Below are 20,919 nucleotides of genomic sequence, written 5' to 3'. Positions count from 1 at the left end.
AAATCAACGCAATTCAAACATACGTCTACCATTAATTAGGCCCTTTATGCTAAATGATATAAGTTTAAAGTTTTCGCGTTTTTATTAGATAAATATATGAATAAAAGAAGAAAATAATGATAAAACAATATTAAAATTATTATTAATAACAATAAACATAATAGTAATGATAATAATAATAATAATAATAATAATAAAAACAGAATAAAATTAATATTTATTATCTTTTTAATATAACATATTTAGCCATAAGAGGGGATTAAATAAATTAAATAGGTCCAATAATTATAAATAAAAAACTGCTAGTATTTATGTATATAAAAAGAATACAATACAAATATATATATATACACACACACACATATATATACCCAAATATACACACACATACACACACATATATATATATATATACATATACATATACATGCACATAAGTAAAGGTGTAACTATACTATTAAGTTGGAAGTTTAAGCTATTTAAGTATAGATATAAAGTCATATTAAATCACAAAATAATACATTCAATACCAGATTACTAATAACACAGATACAAGTACACTTACCTATAAATATATTCAGGCAAAAGAAGTAATTAAATCAACGAAATACTCAAAAATAGCGACGCACAGGTAGATAGTACCCAAATTAAAAATAATAAGATACATATGTATATACTCACAGAGAACCAACCGACATACTAATAAGCATATATATACATATATATATATACATATATATATATATATATATATATATATATATATATATATATATATATATATATATATACACATATAATCTTATGTATACACATACATACAAAAAATACACAAATATATGCACACAATCATATACTAATAAACAACAACGCACACACACATATATATACTCACACATAAATATGTATAATTTACATAAATTATATATATAGAAATACATAAGAATACAAATAATTTGGCAAGGGTACAGATAGATGCATACACACATAGAAACATACAAATGGATTGAATAAACATGGGAGGGTATACCAAATAATATAGAAATATATAGATCTAAGTACACACGGTCATAAAATAAATACATAGACACATACATATACACATAGACACACAGGTATATAAGATAGGAGAAGTAAAGAATGAAATCAGGAGAGGAGAAAGTATATTAATAGAATATTAATAAATTATAGAAATCAGTGACAATTTTTAATTTATTTAAATTTTATATCTAAACTAAATTACTTAAAAGATGGGTTTTATAATGTTTGCAATTAATTGAATTTTCGTGCTTCTTATTTAATAATTTATTTCTTTCTCTAAAAGTAAGTATAAATAATTTCTCATAAAGACATAGGTAGCAAGGCGAGTTTAAAGATGAACAGGTTTTCGCTTTCTTTAAAATTTTCCAATTTACTATTGGGGAGTAACCTTGCTCTACTAGTTCATTGTAATATTTAGACAAGGAAGTTCTATTTTTGTACTCATTATTTTCAAAAGAGCACTTGTGACCGGTAAATCTTTCTTTAAAATTGTTATTTGTCATTCCTATGTAATATTTTTTTTCATTCGGATTTTCCTTAGTAGAAATAGTTGCTTGGTACACTACAGAAGTAATTTGACAATTTCCTTTAAGAGGGCATTTTGATTTAATTCTACAGTTACAACTTTCGGTAGCAATGGGTGTGCTATTTTTGTTTAATATTTTGTTATTATGTTTTTTAATTATTTTTTCAAGGTTTTCATTACAGCTATAACTAAGTTTTATTGTATTTTTATTGAAAATTTTATGTAGTATGTTATTAATAGGGAAGTGCTTTTTAATTAAGTTTAAGAATTTCATTCCTAGATTTGTTTTAAGTTTCAGATTAAAAGGGGGATTGTACCACAGGATTTTTCTCTTACGGTTTCTATTTGTATTTGTGTTTTGGGTGTGTTGGTTCTATGAACTCAATTTGGGTGTTTTTGTATCCACTATCCTTAAGGGCCCTGTTATAGAAATATTTATGTTTATTAAATGTTTCAAGATTGGAAGAATTGTCACTGATTCTTTTACTAATGGATTTGGGGATATGCCTAATGATAGATTTTGGGTGATTTGATAGGGGGTGTACATAAATTGGGTTTGAGTTTTCCTTCCTATATGGTTGGTAGATGCCTTTCCTTAAATCAAAGTTCACATCCAAAAAATTTACAATTTTAACATATGATACAATATCCACTTTCAATTTAATTCTACGGAATTCATTTAAGATAATCTTTTTGGTTCTTTCACATTTAGGTTTTTAGATTTTTTCTTTTTCTTTTTCTATATACTGTCAAATTCTTACTTTCTCTCTTTCTCTATTTAACTAGATCTCATTATTCTTTCCTTTTCCTTCTAGTTCTTATTCTCTTTATTATAACCATTTATTTCTTTTTTCTTTTCTTCTCCATATCATATATATATATATATATATATATATGTATATATATATATATATATATATATATATATATTTTCTCTCTTCTTTTTCTCTCTATTTTGTTTTCTCTATATTTTCTTTCTCTATTTCTGTCTCTATTCCTTTTTTCTCTTCTCAATCACTCTCTCCCCATTGTAATCTTTTAACTTTATTTAAATTGTCTCTCCCTTTTTACTTTTTTATTTAATTAAAGTCCTGTGTTTTAAGTTTTTTAACTCCAACTTCTAAAGAGTTCCTACCTAAAATAAAAATCCATTATTCATTGAACTTTTGAATAGTCAAGTCGCTGCCTGATGATATCTGTTGTTTGATTGAAACAAGTGGCTATTTGTAGCAGCGGGATGTGAGCATGTTTATATAACAATAAACAAGTATTATCAGCTCTTTTTATTGAGCACTATCTAACAACCTCGTTGAATTCATTAGTCCATTACTTTTGAATATAAAAAAAACCCCGAGTATATATATACATATATATATATATATATATATATATATATATATATATATATATATATACTAGCTGTACCCTGCCACGCATTGCAGTGGCTCAATTTGGTGTAATGGGAAAAATTAATAAAAGAGAAAATGCATGTTTTTTATATTAGTACAGCAATCCACTGCAAAAAGTGAAAAAGAAGGCGAAAATGAAAGAAAATGGTACTCTTGCAGAATTTGATCTGGATCCTCGAGAGTTTCTGTCAATCATTCATGTTTTGGACTTGACCAACAATCAGTGGATGAAGCCGAACGTAGCAAAAATGTTGAAACGCTAAATGTTTTTTTTTTTTTTTGTTGTTGTTTTAAAAAATGTGAGTTAGTAATTAATATTTGGTTGATGGTGGGGGGAGGGGGGGGTTACTATACACAGATTCGAAAAAGTTGTCCAAAAACAAATAAATGAAAGCAAAGGTAAGGTAATTTACGTTTCTACCTAATTGGATAATTGTTTAGTGTTTTTATGTAATGTAAAATGTTTAATTGGCTCAAAAAACAGAAATGGTCGCGGATTCTGTTGAATACGTTAAGTTTGGGAAAGTAAGTTGAAAACTAAAAACTATACAAAACAGTGTCTGAAACTCACCGAATATATGTTACCATGACATAGGCTTGCATAATCGGTAGGTTTCTGACAGTATTTTGTATAGTTTTTTTAGTTTTAACTCACTTTCTCTAACTTAAAGTAATCAACAGTGTCCACCACCATTTGTAGCTTTCAAATACACCAATGAACACTGTTTTTCGAGCCGACTAAACGTTACATTAAATGAAAAGGGTTTATATTACTAAACACAGATACAAAGAAGTTGTCAAAAAATAAATATATAACAAATAAATGTTATCAAAGGCAAGAAAAGTAAGTGTTCTACCTAACTGGATAAGATTTTAGTGTTTTTATGTAATGTATAATCGGTTCAAAAACATTCAATGTTTATCGGTATATCTGAAAAATACAAATGGCGGCAGACTGTATCGAACACATTAAGTTTGGGGAAATTTTGGGAAAATGAGTTTAAACTAAAAAACTATACAAAATACTGTTAGGAACTCACTCAATATATGTTACCATGATGTAGGCTGGCATATAATCGGTGGTTTTAAACTTTTGCTCGATACAGGTGACGACTTTTAAAAGTCCCTTTTAGTGATTACCTGGTTTGAGGATATTTGTACAACTAAACGGCAAATCTGCTAAAAAATATTATTTTACTTTAAGGCCCGTTTCACGTTCATATATAACGAAATATTTTATTGTAGATTTCGGTGTGCTAAAAACGAATCTGCAAACCGTTTACGTAGCAAAAAAAAAGTTTTCATGATATTCATGAAATTACTGTTTCGAAAAGTGGGTGATCACTTTTCAATGTAAATTTAACTTAGAATGAGCACCCACTTTCTGGCCACCTGAGAGAGGGGCATTTTTCTGTTTCTTGGCTAAAAAGTTTTTTGTTTGATTTCTTTTGCATGGTAATAACCCCTGAACTCTGGGACTATTTTCCATTTAACAGCCGTAGCCTTCGTTTACGCTATGCATAAGCATAAACGAAAGCTGTTTAGCCAATAAACATGGGAAAAAATCCCCCCTCTCTCAGGTGGCTAGAAAGTGGGTGCTCATTTTAAGTTAAATTTACATGGAAAAGTGATCGCCACTTTTTCGAAAAAGTAATTTCTTCATATCATAAAAACTATTTTTTGCCACGGAAATGGTTTGCGGATTCGTTTTTAGCACACCAAAATCTACAAAAAATTTTTTGTTATTTACGAACGTGAGACGCACGGCCCTTAATGGAAAATTATATAAAAAATCCGGGGGAAAATAGTTTTCAATAAAAACAGCAAATGAATTCGATAGAAAAAAAATGGATGCTATTTTATTTTCTTTCTGTGTGTTTCTTGGCTAAAAAGTCTTTTTGTTTGATTTCTTTTGCATGGTATTAACCCCTGAACTCTGGGACTATTTTCCATTTCACAGACGTAGCCTTTGTTTATGCTATGCGTGAGCATAAACGAAAACTGTTAAATATGCATTCGCGTACCAAACTGCCTTGTCAAAAAAACCTTTAAGCCAATAAACACGAAAATAAATGCCCCTTCCTCAGGTGGCCAGAAAGTGGGTGCTCATTTTAAGTTAAATTTACATGGAAAAGTGATCACCCACTTTTCGAAAAAAAAAAATTTCTTCAGATCATGAAAACTATTTTGGTACTCCTTGGGCGTTGAGTTCCATGGCGACCCGCAGAATTATTTAATGGTCGTTCCCTTAATACCCCCCTAGTCAAGGCTAAAGCATGCGCACGTAACATTTTTTATTTATTTACTTACGTGGTGGAGTTTCTATACTGATAGGTTTTTTGAAATTTTTTCACTGGATTATTATTGATTGAACACTAACCAGATTATGAAAAAAAATTGAAAAAAAAAAAATCATTTTAACATTTGAAAGGGGTACTCACTTTTTTAGTTACCACGTTCTGGTAAATCGGTCACTTTTTATTCATTTATTTATTTTTTTCTAAATACGGAAATGTCTTCGGGAGATATAAAATGGTCGCATGTTGACGAAGCAATGTATTGGGAGGCGTACGGGATTAAAAATTATTGGTAAATTTTTAGATTAGGTCCACCTCCTCAATTTGCTTTTAAATGACGACTTGAAATGGTTTTCGACTATGCTGAATACGAAAATCGCATCGAAATTTTGTAGAAATAAGTAGTTATCAAGATATAAAAAGTTGTATTATGCATTGTAATCTTTGGCGGCCATCTTTTTTACGTGTGTGTATTTGTTTATGGCACGTGTGCACGTAAAAAGATGGCTGCCGAAGAATACAATGCATAATACAACTATTTATTTCCGCAAAATTTCAATGCAATTTGCGTGTTCAGCATACTCGGAAACCTATAAATGTCGTCATTGAAAGGAAAATTGTGGAGGTGGACCTAATCTAAAAAAATACCAAAATATTAAACATTTCTCCAGCATGTTAGTGAAATCTATAATACTTTAAGAAAATTAAAAAGAAACAAAACAAAGGTTTTGAAAAAAAAAACTCACCTTTCACAAAAACAATTTAAAAAAAAACAAACCACAAACTGACTAAATAAGTAAAAAAAAAAAATAATTAAAAATCTCGAAACTTTATTTTCATGAAAACAATAAAAAAAGTCCTGTTCTCTCTATTTTTTTTCTTTGAGAAACAAATATATTTCTGACTTACAAATGCGGTAGAGACTCATTATTTTTACTTTCTATGGTTTTGATATACCGCGTTTTTATTGCTTACAAAATGGGTGACTGATTTATCAGAACGTTGTAACTAAAAAGTGAGCACCACTTTCAAATGTTGAAATAATGATTTCTTTTTTACATTTTTTTTTTTTTTTAATAATCTGTTTAATTAGTGTCCAATCAATAATAATCCAGTGAAAAAAAATTGCAAAAACCTATAAGTATAGAAATTAAGCATGGGAGTAATGGTTGTACAACAACATCGCCTTTCGCACTTTTACAAACATTTTTTTAAAAAAGTAACTAAACCATTTATTGATAATTTGTCACGTGTACAAACATTTATTTATTTACGTAGGCTTAACTCCTTTCATGAATAAGAAAAGTTTTACTCTTTAAGAATAATAAAAGGAAAAAGTTACTGAATATTTATAAAAGGACGTACTTCTTTTCATGAAGGCCAGAGGAATAGTTGGCCGAAAAGTCGTGAAACTAATAAAGATGAGAATAATAGTCCGCAATAAATAAAAATGGTGCTAATGCAGAGAGCGATCCGCGCTATTTTTTAAATCATATTTCCACGTTTAAATAACGTTTTACAATATGTTTTTTTTTTATTTATTCAATTGTAAGGTTAAAGTACAGAATAGGTACAAAACATCCTTCCCTCCCCATGTTAAGAATGACTTTTTAAATAATAACATTATTTCAGCACGGATCACTCTCTGCATGAGTAATCTTATATCGAAAAAAAAAAAACTCAAAAGCAAGCAACAAACTTTTTTTTGGCCTTATATAATAAAGAAAAGATGTGTAAATTAAAAAATTTGGAAGATAAACAAATGAAATATGTTTTTTTTTTTTTTTTTTTTTACTTATCGAGTTAACAGAAAATGAAATCTTTCGTCAATTCGTGGCTGTGAAATGAATCGAACCGGAAGTTCAGTTTTATCAACAGAACAGATTCGCAGTAACAGTTAAAAAAATATATTTATTTTATTTAATATTTTAATTTTAATTAGGTAAATTTATTTTAATAACATAAAAACATACCTCGACTCTAAAAATGGGTTGTCTGAAAATTTCAAATAAGTTGGTAACATAGAAATATGGTTTTATTCTTTTAGAACGAACCAACAGTTACATTTTTATATATATTTTTATATATATATATATATATATATATATATATATATATATATATATATATAAGAACAAGTAGTTAATAAAACATGTTAAAAAACACTTTGAAAAAGAGTTAAAAATATATTTGATTTTTAAAAAGTAAGCACAAAATAAGTGGATAGTCCTTAATCCGCGGAGTTTCAAAGAAATACTTTCCTTCTAATCAGAGGGGTGGATTTAGTAAAATGCAGGATCGGATTTTGCTTGCAAAAGTATTGGATGAAACTACAAGTAAGTTATAGATCTTACATGGTAACAAATAGTGAAGCAGAGGGAATAGGGTGAAGAAAAAGGTGATTTCACATGAATGGATAGTCTGGTGAACAACAACGGTAAAATCTAAAAAAGTTGATTAAATTTCCATTTCCACAAGTAAAATCCAAGGGAATCACGTAATTGGAAGATGGTCCAAAGTAATCTAAAAAGCAGCAATCCGTGGAATAATTTACAAATTTACTAAGAAAAAGGGAATGAGTTCAAATAATATTATTAAAAGAAAGATATACATAGAAAAAAGAATTTAAAACGACTGTCAAGGCTGGGCTGATTTTAGAAGAATGAGTGGAGAAAACAATCGAATGTTGATTGAGTTAATTTAAGAATAAAAAAGCCAATGTCAAAATGACTCAGACAAGATTTCGTTGAAATGGCGCCAAATTTAAAGTAAAAGAGGAGATAACTGAAATATACAAGTTATTACTTAAGAATTAAATTATTAGCAGGAGTTATTAAAGGAAGCAAATGAATTGAGAAGAATGATAAGTTAAATACGTACACATGTATATACATACATGATGATTGATGATTGCAACGTCTTGTTGGACAAGAGCGACTCCCTCAGTCACTAAAATCCATGTGCCCGAATATGACTTTTTAGCCCCGCCAGTGACTTGCACACCCTCGAGCAGACATGACACTGAAAACGTTCACTGATTTGTATGAAACTAACAGCAGCAGAACCTGTATTATCGTGGGCTTTCATGTGATTAACAAAACCTGCCTTAGACAACAGAGCCCGATCACACACCTTACAGATCCAGAGATCTCCATGGTTGGGCGGCAAGGTTTGGCATTTCCTACATGCTCTCTTAAGCTTCGCTCGGTCTATTTTGGCTGCTTCAAAGTGTTCTGCACCCCTGTATATGCTAGTGACTCCAAACTGTCAACAGGAATATGAAAGCTCACCAGACTCTCCTTGATGCTATCACGAAAACGTTTTTTGGGCTTGTGCTGGGGTCTTTTTCTAAGAAAGAGCTCACCATAGAACAATTGTTTTGGGAGTCGATAGTCTTCAAACCAGATGAGATGACCTGCCCAACGCAACTGGTTCTTAATAACAATGGTAGCAATACTGTTTTTTTTGGCCTTTTTTAAGACATATGTATCAGGGACAAAGCTATACCACTTTAAACCAAGAATGTGTCTAAGGCAGTGCTGACGGAACCTCTCGAGCAGTTCTATATGTGACCGGTACAAGGTCCAAGTTTCAGATGCGTAGAGAAGGGATGGTACTACACATGCTTGATAAACTGAAATTTTAGTTGTCAGAGTTAGATCACCGTCAGACCAGACTCTATCTTGTAACCTTCCAAAAGCATCAGATGCCTTGCTGATTCTCTGTCTTATTTCCGCATTAAGAGTGCCATCATTTGATAAGGCACTCCCAAGGTAGACAAAATTTTTTACGACTCCAAGGGCGCTTTCCACAGACGAAGATATCAGGTTCCACATACAGATCATCGGGAGCGGGAGTGTACATGACTTTAGTTTTCTTAATGCTAACTGTCAGTCCGAAGCAGGTACAAGCATTTGTAAAGAGATCCATCACTAGTTGCATATCTACTGGGGAGTGTGTTACCAGGTCAGCATCATCAGCATACAACAGTTCCCTAACAAGTCCATCACTAACAAGTGTTTTGGCTTGGACTCTTCTAAGGTTGAACACCTTTCCAGTCATTCGGAATCTAATATAAACACCCATACCACAATCGTGGAAACCACACCAGAGCACAGCAGTCAAATAGAGCGAAAACAATGTTGGTGCAGCTATATCACCCTGCTTTACACCATTATCAATGGGGAATTCTTCCGAAAGCTGACCATTGAAGTTGACGCGACTTTTCATACTATGATGAAGTTGCTTGAACTTGTCTGTAAAAGCAGGTGTACAGCCAAATTTTTCCAGCATTTTCTAGAGAGCCTCACAGTTGACTGTGTCAAACGCCTTTGTTAAGTCCACAAACACTTGGCAAAGAGGCATATGCTGTTCAATACATTTCTCCAAGAGCTGTCTAGCAGAAAACATCATATCCACAGTTCCTTGCCCACCTCTAAATCCAGACTGGGATTCTGGAAGGATATTAGGACATACATACTTTTCCAATCGGTTTAGCAAAAGCCGTGCAAACACCTTTCCAACCACACTCAGCAGCAAGATACCTCGATAATTTCCACAATCAGACCTTGTACCCTTTCCTTTGTACAACATAACCAAGGTGGTATCTACCCAATCTTGGGAAACCGGATCACCCTGCCATACTGACAGTATCAAAGAGTGGACCACACAATGTACATTGACACCACCATGTATCAGCAGCTCAACAGGGATGCCATCCAACCCAGGGGCTTTGTTCGAGTTTATCTGTTTTATGCAGTCAACTGTTTCTGCAAGAGTCGGTTCAACATCAAGTTCCGGACAAAAGGAACATTGAGGGATACTTTCTATTGCAGCAACATCAACATTGGATGGGTTATGAAAAAGATCATGAAAGTGTTCATGCCATCGATGCATAATTTCATCTGAGGTTTTCAGCAAGGTCTTCCCGTCCTTCACCAGGAGTGGTGTAGTTGAAGAGGATTTCGGACCATAAGCCTGATGAAGCAAAGTGTAGAATGTCTTGACATCTCTATGATCGTAGGGAGTCTGTATCTCCCTGGAGAGGTCAGACCACCATTTGTTTTTTATTTGGTGCACACAACACTGAACCTCACTGTGCACAGAAGAAAAGTGGGCAGCGATCGCTGGCTCGTTCAGAGGTGAAGAGTTGAGAAGTTTCAAATAAACTTTCTGCTTTTTTTTTTTTTTTTTTTTTTTTTTTTTACACAGTGATCACCACTTATCAAGGCCCGGAAGCCACTCAGGGATAAGGGTTATTGCAAGTACATTACGTTAGTGTGGAGATTTGATAAGTGTTTACTTAAGGGGGCGGTTCATTAGGAATTTGTTAACATTAGACTTGAAGACATCCAAGTTGTAGTCCGGAGGGAACCAGGCAGACGGAACAGAGTTCCACAGGCGTGCAGTTCTAAGAAAGAAGCTTTGTTCATGGAATCCGCGTTTTGATTTAGGCACAGATATAGAGTGGGGGAAATTTTTCACAGTGGATTCAGCTAGACGGGTGTTTTTCGTGAAAGCTTGGCGAGGGGGGACCAGGGATTGGAGTTCAGACGAGCACCTGCCATGAAAATAACGATAAAACAAGGATAGGCTCGCAACGTCTCTTCTGTGGGAGAGGGGTTGCAGGGTAGAGAAAAGGGCATCCCCCACTAAACCACAAAGTCTATTTTGTACTCTGTCAAGACATGATAGGCTGTTTTTGGCAGCTCCTGCCCAGATATGGCAACAGTATTCCATCCTTGGCCGTACTTGGCTTTTATATAGATAGAGAATTGCATCAGTAGTGAGATATCTTCTGGAGCGGTAGAAGGATCCCACCATCTTTCCAGCGACCGAGTATATGTTTTAAATATGTATAAAGAAAGAAAAAAAAACTTATAAAGTAAAATGACTTTACTGCATCCCAGGCACCGTTGGGTATGGACAGCTAGTATTTTTATATATAAAGAAAAGTCAGCTGTATTCTCGACATTAGATCTACATAGTATTGCATCTGACGAATCGATATTTGATTCTAACTAGCCACTGATTCAGGAATTTTTCAGTATGCATTTGTTACATAAAATCGAAATAGCAATCAATTTATCAGCAAACCAATCTCTATGTCTGGGAACCTTCAATCCAAGAGCTTCAACACATTTTTGGTATATTGTATCTCTTACTGTCTCCCAGTCACAATCTGAGAAATCTACCTGGTTGAAAGCAGATTTCAAGGAACTTCGTACGACTGGATCCTTCAATTTGGAAACATCAATACATTTAGGCACTTTGACACCATTGAAACGGCTTTTTTTGCAAACTGTAATTCTCAGTTTAGCTCTGACCATTAAATGATCAGTACCACAGTCAGCACCACGTATTACTCTAACTTTGCAAAAATTTCCAAGATCACCACGTCTACACAATATGTAATCAAGCAAATGGCCATGTTTAGATTGGGGATGGAACCAGGTCTCCTCGTTTTTCTTGTGGGAAAAAGTGTTGGTGATAACAAGATTTAGTTCACTGCAGAGATGGAGAAGCAGCATACCATTTGAATTGACTCTACCAATGCCATATGGACCCAATGGAGACTAAGTCTCATTGTCTGATCCAACCCGTGCATTGAAGTCACCAAGAACCACCAAACTCTCAGCACTTGGCAAACCGGTGATAATAGATCTAAGCATATGATAAAAGGAAATAATATCGTTTTCAGGTGAAGTAAGAGTTGGCGCATAGACAGAAAGAACATTCATATAACGACCAGCAGCAAGGAGCATTCTCAATGTCATTGCACGGTCATTTATGCCTACTGGCTGTTCGATCTTGTCAATTAAGGAGTTCTTAATTGCAAAACCAACACCAGCCTCACGCCTCTCCTTTTCAGCTCTACCAGAACAGAAGATCGTATAGCCCGACTCGCGCTCAACCAGTTGATCCTCACCTGTGAAACGTGTCTCAGAGAATGCAGCAATGTCTATATTGTATCTTTGAAATTCCTTAGTCAAAATTGCAGTCTTCCGTTCTAGTCTTTTACCATTGTCAATAAGTGTTCTCACATTCCAGCGTACATACATACGTACATACATACATATGAATGCATATAATTACAAAAATACATAATATATATACACAACAGAGTAATTAAATATAAATAAATAGTTAAAAAAAAATAAGGGAAGAGGATGGCCGGTATCTGCAAATTCCGGAATAAGACAAGTAAGTATGCAAGTAAATACACATAGTAAAATATATGAATAATCATACATACAGAATATAAATGTGTAGGTAGATGGATATATTTAATTGATAGAAATATTTAAACACTAAAACGGAGATTGCAGATGTAAAACCGGCCAAAAAAGAAGAAATAAAGAATTACAATAAAAATTACAAAATTATAAAATGCTAAGAAAGTATGTAGAAAAAACGATAATGTTATAGAAAAATATATATATCTGAAAGGTTAATTTAATAGCTATGTACTTACAAATTTACCATATTTAAATTTTTGACTTATGTTTGCAGTAGGAGATCAGTTCTTTTTTAGAGTTTATTATATTCCTACTTTGAGAAGAAGTGATTATAATTATAGCTTCGGTTGTGCAGAGGCGATATGACTTAGAGTCTGATATATATAGGCGATATGACTTAGCCTTTTTTAGGATAGTCCATTTAATTCAGATATTAATATTGTTAGAATTAAGTTTTTTAATTAAAGTGGTTAGAGAAGTTCCTTGGTTATCATTAGAATTTTGGTTGTTAAAAGAAGAAGTGTGGTCTGATATTCTTTTCTTAATTAATGTTGAAGTAGTGCCGATATATGTATGTACTTTATTAACAGCTCGAGGTCTGAAATTAATATTAATTTGCTGATTTGTACTGGGGAAATAGTTTGAATTTTGTTGATTGTGATGAACATAAGGCAGGACAATGATTGTGGGAGGACTGTTTTGGAGGGGGTAATGAGTGTTGTTAGTGTTAGGATGGCTATTAGGAGAAATATTATTATTATTATTATTATTATTATTGCTAGTTGCATGATTGTAAATAGAGGGGCTGCTTGAATGGTTTATTGGATTAGTAACTATACTAGATGGAGGGTGGGAAGAGGGATAACTTGATAACAAAATATTAGTGTCTGTTATGGGAGGATTGCGTAGGAGCTCTGTAATTGTGCATGAATATATAACATCTCTATGGATGCAATTATTGTTGAGTGGGCAAAGGTGTTTGTTATTACAATTGCAGTTGGTTTTGGGTTTAATTGGGAAAGGGATTTTTTGGGCTGATTTAATTTTTTGTTATTAGATGTTAAGATTCTTTGTGCTAAATTAGGCATAGTTTAATAAGGAATCCTTATTGTGCTTTTATTGAAAATAGAACTATATCTGTGTGGGTATTTGAAAGAGTTTTGTACAATGTTGAAGAATTAATTAGATATATTGGTTTTGACATTTACGCTAAATGGAGGATTAAACCAAATATTTTTCTTTCTCCTGATGTATCTGGATGGGTTAGAGGTATTACGATTAGTATGTTGGTTTGGATTATGTAGAGTGGTTCATTACTATTGATAGCGACAGATCTTGTTATTTGAACTGGTTTCTTGCGAGTCATATGGTGTGTGATAACAGATTTAAGGCGGCCAGCAGGAGGAGCATAATGGTTGTATTTAATCTTTTCATTGTGTTTTGAATTCCTTAAGGCATTATTGAAGAAAGTAGTATTTTGATTAAAGATTTTTTTTATCGGCAGAAAGAGTAGAAAATCTTCTAGGGACGGATGGTATTAAAGATTTTATAATTGAGTTGGGGTGGTTAGAAGATTTATGGATGTATAAAAGAGTAAGGTTGGGTTTATGATAGGGGCTATAAGTCTCGGTGCTTAAATTAGAAAATTTGAAGTTTTTTTGTTTGGTTAGATAATTATAGAAAGGCCAAAGTTGTTAAAAAAAAGTTATGTAATTTTTAAATTGTTTTGTTGTACTCTCTTGGCCTAGCTGTTCTACTAAAAAGGGCATCGTCTCTATAAAGGCCCCCATGGATATGTTTAAAATGATATTTAAATTCTTTCAGTAAGAAGAGGCCCACTCCGTAATCTTTGCAGAGTCAGAAGAACCCATTATGATGTCCAAATTATTAGGGGTGTCTTTTCTAGTCCAAGACTTATTGTTAAATTGTATAAGGGACTTCCTGGCTAGGAGAATTAATTTAATTTCTAAATGAGTTAAGTCAGAATTTCTTTGAGCAAAGATTAGAGCCTTATTTAAAAGGATGGGAGAAATTGATTGATAATAATTGTTGATGTCAAAGGTTATGAAGTTAAGGAGGTGTTTATTTTTAAGGGAGACAAACCAATTAATTACGGAATCTAACTTTAGCTAAAAAGGGAAACTAACTTCTTTTTTAATATAGCACCTAATATATATATATATATATATATATATATATATATATATATATATATATATATATATATATAGTGATGAGACGATTCCAAAATGTTTCTCGATTCTGATACAATTATTAATTCCATTCTAAATTTCCGATTCCAATACGATTCCAGATTCTGATTCTTTTAAAATTTATAAATATTCAATTAGAAATTTCTTGTTTTTTGTAAATTTTAACATTATTACATAAACCCCGCTAAATTTCCATGTATATTTTTTCTGAAATGTTTTCTTTGTAATTGATTGAAAATTGTAGACAACAAAAGAGTCAGTTTGATTTAAAAAAAAGCCAGATCAGATTGTATCAGGCACCTCCTCAAACCATTTTCTAGCACACTTCACCCTAACCCTCTTATTCACCTTCCAATATATCCAGTCCCATGCGAGCATGTCTTTTGCGGTACTCTCTTTGGGCCAGTCCACTACACCCTGCTGCAAGATGCACAATTGTATCAGAGGTCTTACCACTAATCCGGCATTCTGCAGCAACTTCAGCTACTAGAACTACTTTTTTGAACAATCGTGTTCCTAATGCCTGCTCTTGTGCTGCACAAACAAAAGCTTCTTAGCCAGATACCCAGCTCTAAGCCATTGCCATGATCTTTCATCAGCCACTTCTGCTATATCCTGGAAGAACCTTCCATGCATTTTCTCTCTAGCCAGTTCCTCTGCCCTTTCTCTATCCACACGTTTCACATAATAAGCCTTGGTCTCACATACCTCCACTTTATTGGCCACAACCTTAAGCATCCACTCCTCACTTCTAACCACATGCTCCTTCAACGATATCTCCTCGGTTCTAACACAATTTTTTACACTTTTCAATCCTCTCCCACCGTCTTTCCTCTTTTGATACAGCCTTGCTATGCTACTTCGAATGTGAAATATACCAAACATTACTAAAACTTGTTTTTGATATCCATGGCATACAACTCCCTGTCAGACCATTCTAAAATTCCCGCACTGTATCTGAAAACACTGACTGTCCATGCATTCACCGTTTTCATTAGGTTTCCTCCATACAATTTCAACTTCGCAATTAGTTTCACTCTTCTAAGATACTCCTTCCTTACTTTTTATTTCATTTCTCTGTTCATGATGTCTACACCCTAATAATAATAATAATAATAATAATAATAATAATAATAATAATAATAATTGTAGATTAACACTCTCAGCTAAATCCCCATTCCAAAATGAAATGTTAATTCTATAGGTGATTACGTGTGAAATCCTTAAAAAAAACTTGACGGAAAGAAAAGCAATCATTTTAATATTTAGAATGGGGGCTCAGTTGTCGGAATTTATCCTGCTTCCAGATAAATTCGACGCTAAAGTAACTAAACTGGAAAAAAAATGACAGCATGGAATAAAAGAGGGGGAGGGAGTAAAGAATGAAATATAAACGTCTTAATTTGAAATGAAGAAGAAATTTTATTTACAATAAGTTGCAAATTTTTCCCTTTGCAGGCATTAAACTTATGAAACGCCAAGGTAACATATGAAAAAAGTAACATGTAATGAAAAAAATAACACTGGTTCTTATAAAGATGTGTGTATCTATTAACGAATACAATAATAAAATACAAAATAGTATCTCCTAATCTCACTCGCACATAAAATTAATTTTAGGAGCATACTCACAATTGAAAACCAATCAGGCCTTTTCTTTTTTTTGTTTAAAGTTCTTTTAGAATTTTCTTTCCCTCCATGTTACATGCGAACCATAGACACACAGATGAATTTCAGGAGCAAGACCTCGTCGCTTGTCCGGATAGGAAATTCCAAAATTCCTTGTCATGTATTTTCTTTAAAATAATTTCACTCCTTGTAAAATACGTGCAAAACCATAGTCACGTAAATAGTTTCCAGAAGTACGTCTCGTCACGTAACCGGGTATTAATTTCTTGCCGGGTTTTCTTCTTTGAAGTAGGGCTCGTCAAAATTCCATTTTCAGCGCCGGGCAATGAACACGTTCACTCTCCACGTCAGCAGAATTTCAAAAGAGGACGAAATATGCGCTGGGCTCGTGATGTCATCACAGAGCTAGCATTTCCCTTTTCTCCAAATTAAAGCGAGTTTCGTGCAAACCCAAAATATACGAAACTAAAAATCATAAAGGATACAAAATACAAAAAATCATATATAAGAACCAGATAAAAAATAACAAACGTAAACAGGGTGAATGCAGCATTATTGGTACAAAAATAATTCCAACACAGTTTCGAATATAAATTTAGTATAAAATAATCATCATTTTTAGGCCATTCTAATTCTTTAACTAAAGTGTTTACCACCAGCTTTAGTTTGATCGACAAAACAAAAATGTAGTAGGCAAAAAAAATAATAAATGTTCTGTCAGCAACAGTACAACTTCAAAATAGTCAATATCGCCCACCTCCAGAAGAGAGGGAATTCCTGTCCGTGATAACCGTGGTAAAAGAAGACACACTCCAATCGCCAGAAACACCCACACACACAGTTTGCAGGACACTGCCGACTCGTCTCTAGCCTCCTGCTTTTATAGTGGCCGGGAATTATCCATTTGCATAATCACATGAGAAAGAAACGTGATTTTCCGAGAGTTGCATGGGGTAAACGCTAATAAAAAACCCCGGACGCCATCTTGGAATTCTCTTTTCCCCCCAACCGGTGACACAACAGACGTACCTGAGGTAAGCTCTTTTTCCCCTCATTTTAGTTATTACTACTTCTGCTACACATCGTAAAACCATGTGTAATCACTTTTGAAAGACATCCCATGCAAATAAACGCACATATTTCTAATAGAAAAAAAAGATTTTGTTTTTGATTAACTGCCCTAACACACTAGAATATTTCGGAAAAAGACGATTATTTTGCGTTAAATTTATGTATGAAACTGATCCTACACTTTAAATTCCTTAATAAATCGTTTTATATTTCTTTTTTTTATATAATCATCAGTGTTTATAGGTAATGTTTTTAGTTTTTGACACTTATCTTTAAAACGGTGTTCATGTAAATACTGTATTCTCATGAAATCATCAGTGTTTATAGGTAATGTTTTTAGTTTTTGACACTTATCTTTAAAACGGTGTTCATGTAAATACTGTATTCTCATGAAATTATCATTGTTTATAGGTAATGTTTTTAATTTTTGACACTTATCTCTTAAACGGTGTTCATGTAAATACTGTATTCTCATGAAATTATCAGTGTTTATAGGTAATGTTTTTAATTTTTGACACTCATCTCTAAAACGGTGTTCATGTAAATACTGTATTCTCATGAAATTATCAGTGTTTATAGGTAATGTTTTTAATTTTTGACACTTATCTCTTAAACGGTGTTCATGTAAATACTGTATTCTCATGAAATTATCAGTGTTTATAGGTAATGTTTTTAATTTTTGACACTTATCTCTAAAACGGTGTTCATGTAAATACTGTATTCTCATGAAATTATCAGTGTTTATAGGTAATGTTTTTAATTTTTGACACTTATCTCTTAAACGGTGTTCATGTAAATACTGTATTCTCATGAAATTATCAGTGTTTATAGGTAATGTTTTTAATTTTTGACACTTATCTCTTAAACGGTGTTCATGTAAATACTGTATTCTCATGAAATTATCAGTGTTTATAGGTAATGTTTTTAATTTTTGACACTTATCTCTAAAACGGTGTTCATGTAAATACTGTATTCTCATGAAATTATCAGTGTTTATAGGTAATGTTTTTAATTTTTGACACTTATCTCTTAAACGGTGTTCATGTAAATACTGTATTCTCATGAAATTATCAGTGTTTATAGGTAATGTTTTTAATTTTTGACACTTATCTCTAAAACGGTGTTCATGTAAATACTGTATTCTCATGAAATTATCAGTGTTTATAGGTAATGTTTTTAGTTTTTGACACTTATCTTTAAAACGGTGTTCATGTAAATACTGTATTCTCATGAAATTATCAGTGTTTATAGGTAATGTTTTTAGTTTTTGACACTTATCTCTTAAACGGTGTTCATGTAAATACTGTATTCTCATGAAATTATCAGTGTTTATAGGTAATGTTTTTAATTTTTGACACTTATCTCTAAAACGGTGTTCATGTAAATACTGTATTCTCATGAAATTATCAGTGTTTATAGGTAATGTTTTTAATTTTTGACACTTATCTCTTAAACGGTGTTCATGTAAATACTGTATTCTCATGAAATTATCAGTGTTTATAGGTAATGTTTTTAATTTTTGACACTTATCTCTAAAACGGTGTTCATGTAAATACTGTATTCTCATGAAATTATCAGTGTTTATAGGTAATGTTTTTAATTTTTGACACTTATCTCTTAAACGGTGTTCATGTAAATACTGTATTCTCATGAAATTATCAGTGTTTATAGGTAATGTTTTTAATTTTTGACACTTATCTCTTAAACGGTGTTCATGTAAATACTGTATTCTCATGAAATTATCAGTGTTTATAGGTAATGTTTTTAATTTTTGACACTTATCTCTAAAACGGTGTTCATGTAAATACTGTATTCTCATGAAATTATCAGTGTTTATAGGTAATGTTTTTAATTTTTGACACTTATCTCTTAAACGGTGTTCATGTAAATACTGTATTCTCATGAAATTATCAGTGTTTATAGGTAATGTTTTTAATTTTTGACACTTATCTCTTAAACGGTGTTCATGTAAATACTGTATTCTCATGAAATTATCAGTGTTTATAGGTAATGTTTTCAATTTTTGACACTTATCTCTAAAACGGTGTTCATGTAAATACTGTATTCTCATGAAATTATCAGTGTTTATAGGTAATGTTTTTAATTTTTGACACTTATCTCTTAAACGGTGTTCATGTAAATACTGTATTCTCATGAAATTATCAGTGTTTATAGGTAATGTTTTTAATTTTTGACACTTATCTCTTAAACGGTGTTCATGTAAATACTGTATTCTCATGAAATTATCAGTGTTTATAGGTAATGTTTTTAATTTTTGACACTTATCTCTTAAACGGTGTTCATGTAAATACTGTATTCTCATGAAATTATCAGTGTTTATAGGTAATGTTTTTAATTTTTGACACTTATCTCTAAAACGGTGTTCATGTAAATACTGTATTCTCATGAAATTATCAGTGTTTATAGGTAATGTTTTTAATTTTTGACACTTATCTTTAAAACGGTGTTCATGTAAATACTGTATTCTCATGAAATTATCAGTGTTTATAGGTAATGTTTTTAGTTTTTGACACTTATCTCTAAAACGGTGTTCATGTAAATACTGTATTCTCATGAAATTATCAGTGTTTATAGGTAATGTTTTTAATTTTTGACACTTATCTCTAAAACGGTGTTCATGTAAATACTGTATTCTCATGAAATTATCAGTGTTTATAGGTAATGTTTTTAGTTTTTGACACTTATCTCTTAAACGGTGTTCATGTAAATACTGTATTCTCATGAAATTATCAGTGTTTATAGGTAATGTTTTTAGTTTTTGACACTTATCTCTAAAACGGTGTTCATGTAAATACTGTATTCTCATGAAATTATCAGTGTTTATAGGTAATGTTTTTAATTTTTGGCACTTATCTCTTAAACGGTGTTCATGTAAATACTGTATTCTCATGAAATTATCAGTGTTTATAGGTAATGTTTTTAGTTTTTGACACTTATCTCTAAAACGGTGTTCATGTAAATACTGTATTCTCATGAAATTATCAGTGTTTATAGGTAATGTTTTTAATTTTTGACACTTATCTCTAAAACGGTGTTCATGTAAATACTGTATTCTCATGAAATTATCAGTGTTTATAGGTAATGTTTTTAATTTTTGACACTTATCTCTAAAACGGTGTTCATGTAAATACTGTATTCTCATGAAATTATCAGTGTTTATAGGTAATGTTTTAATTTTTGACACTTATCTCTTAAACGGTGTTCATGTAAATACTGTATTCTCATGAAATTATCAGTGTTTATAGGTAATGTTTTTAATTTTGGACACTTATCTCTAAAACGGTGTTCATGTAAATACTGTATTCTCATGAAATTATCAGTGTTTATAGGAAATGTTTTTAATGTTTGACACTTATCTCTAAAACGGTGTTCATGTAAATACTGTATTCTCATGAAATTATCAGTGTTTATAGGTAATGTTTTTAGTTTTTGACACTTATCTCTTAAACGGTGTTCATGTAAATACGTTATTCT

General features: G+C 32.0%; 1 protein-coding gene across 6 annotated transcripts in view; it reads left to right on the top strand.

The window, feature by feature from the left end:
* LOC145268204 (dynein axonemal assembly factor 6-like) overlaps nucleotides 1-20,919 on the top strand; it is a 461,727-nt gene that overhangs the window by 377,507 nt on the left and 63,301 nt on the right. Inside the window, exon 7 of one of the 6 annotated variants that reach the window (XM_080123471.1) lies at nucleotides 3,072-3,265. The exons of the other annotated variants lie outside the window; for them this stretch is intronic. Coding sequence (XP_079979597.1) covers nucleotides 3,072-3,096 — 25 coding nt within the window. The 3' untranslated portion in view covers nucleotides 3,097-3,265. Of the gene's footprint in view, nucleotides 1-3,071; nucleotides 3,266-20,919 lie in introns of those variants that run through there. 6 annotated transcript variants of the gene reach the window in all.

Source organism: Euprymna scolopes, chromosome 43 (genome assembly GCF_053919585.1).
Source record: "Euprymna scolopes isolate OS-2025 chromosome 43, ASM5391958v1, whole genome shotgun sequence".
Taxonomy (NCBI): domain Eukaryota; kingdom Metazoa; phylum Mollusca; class Cephalopoda; order Sepiida; family Sepiolidae; genus Euprymna; species Euprymna scolopes.
The sequence above is the reverse complement of the archived record's forward strand: the minus strand, read 5'-3'. Positions and strand labels throughout refer to the sequence as shown.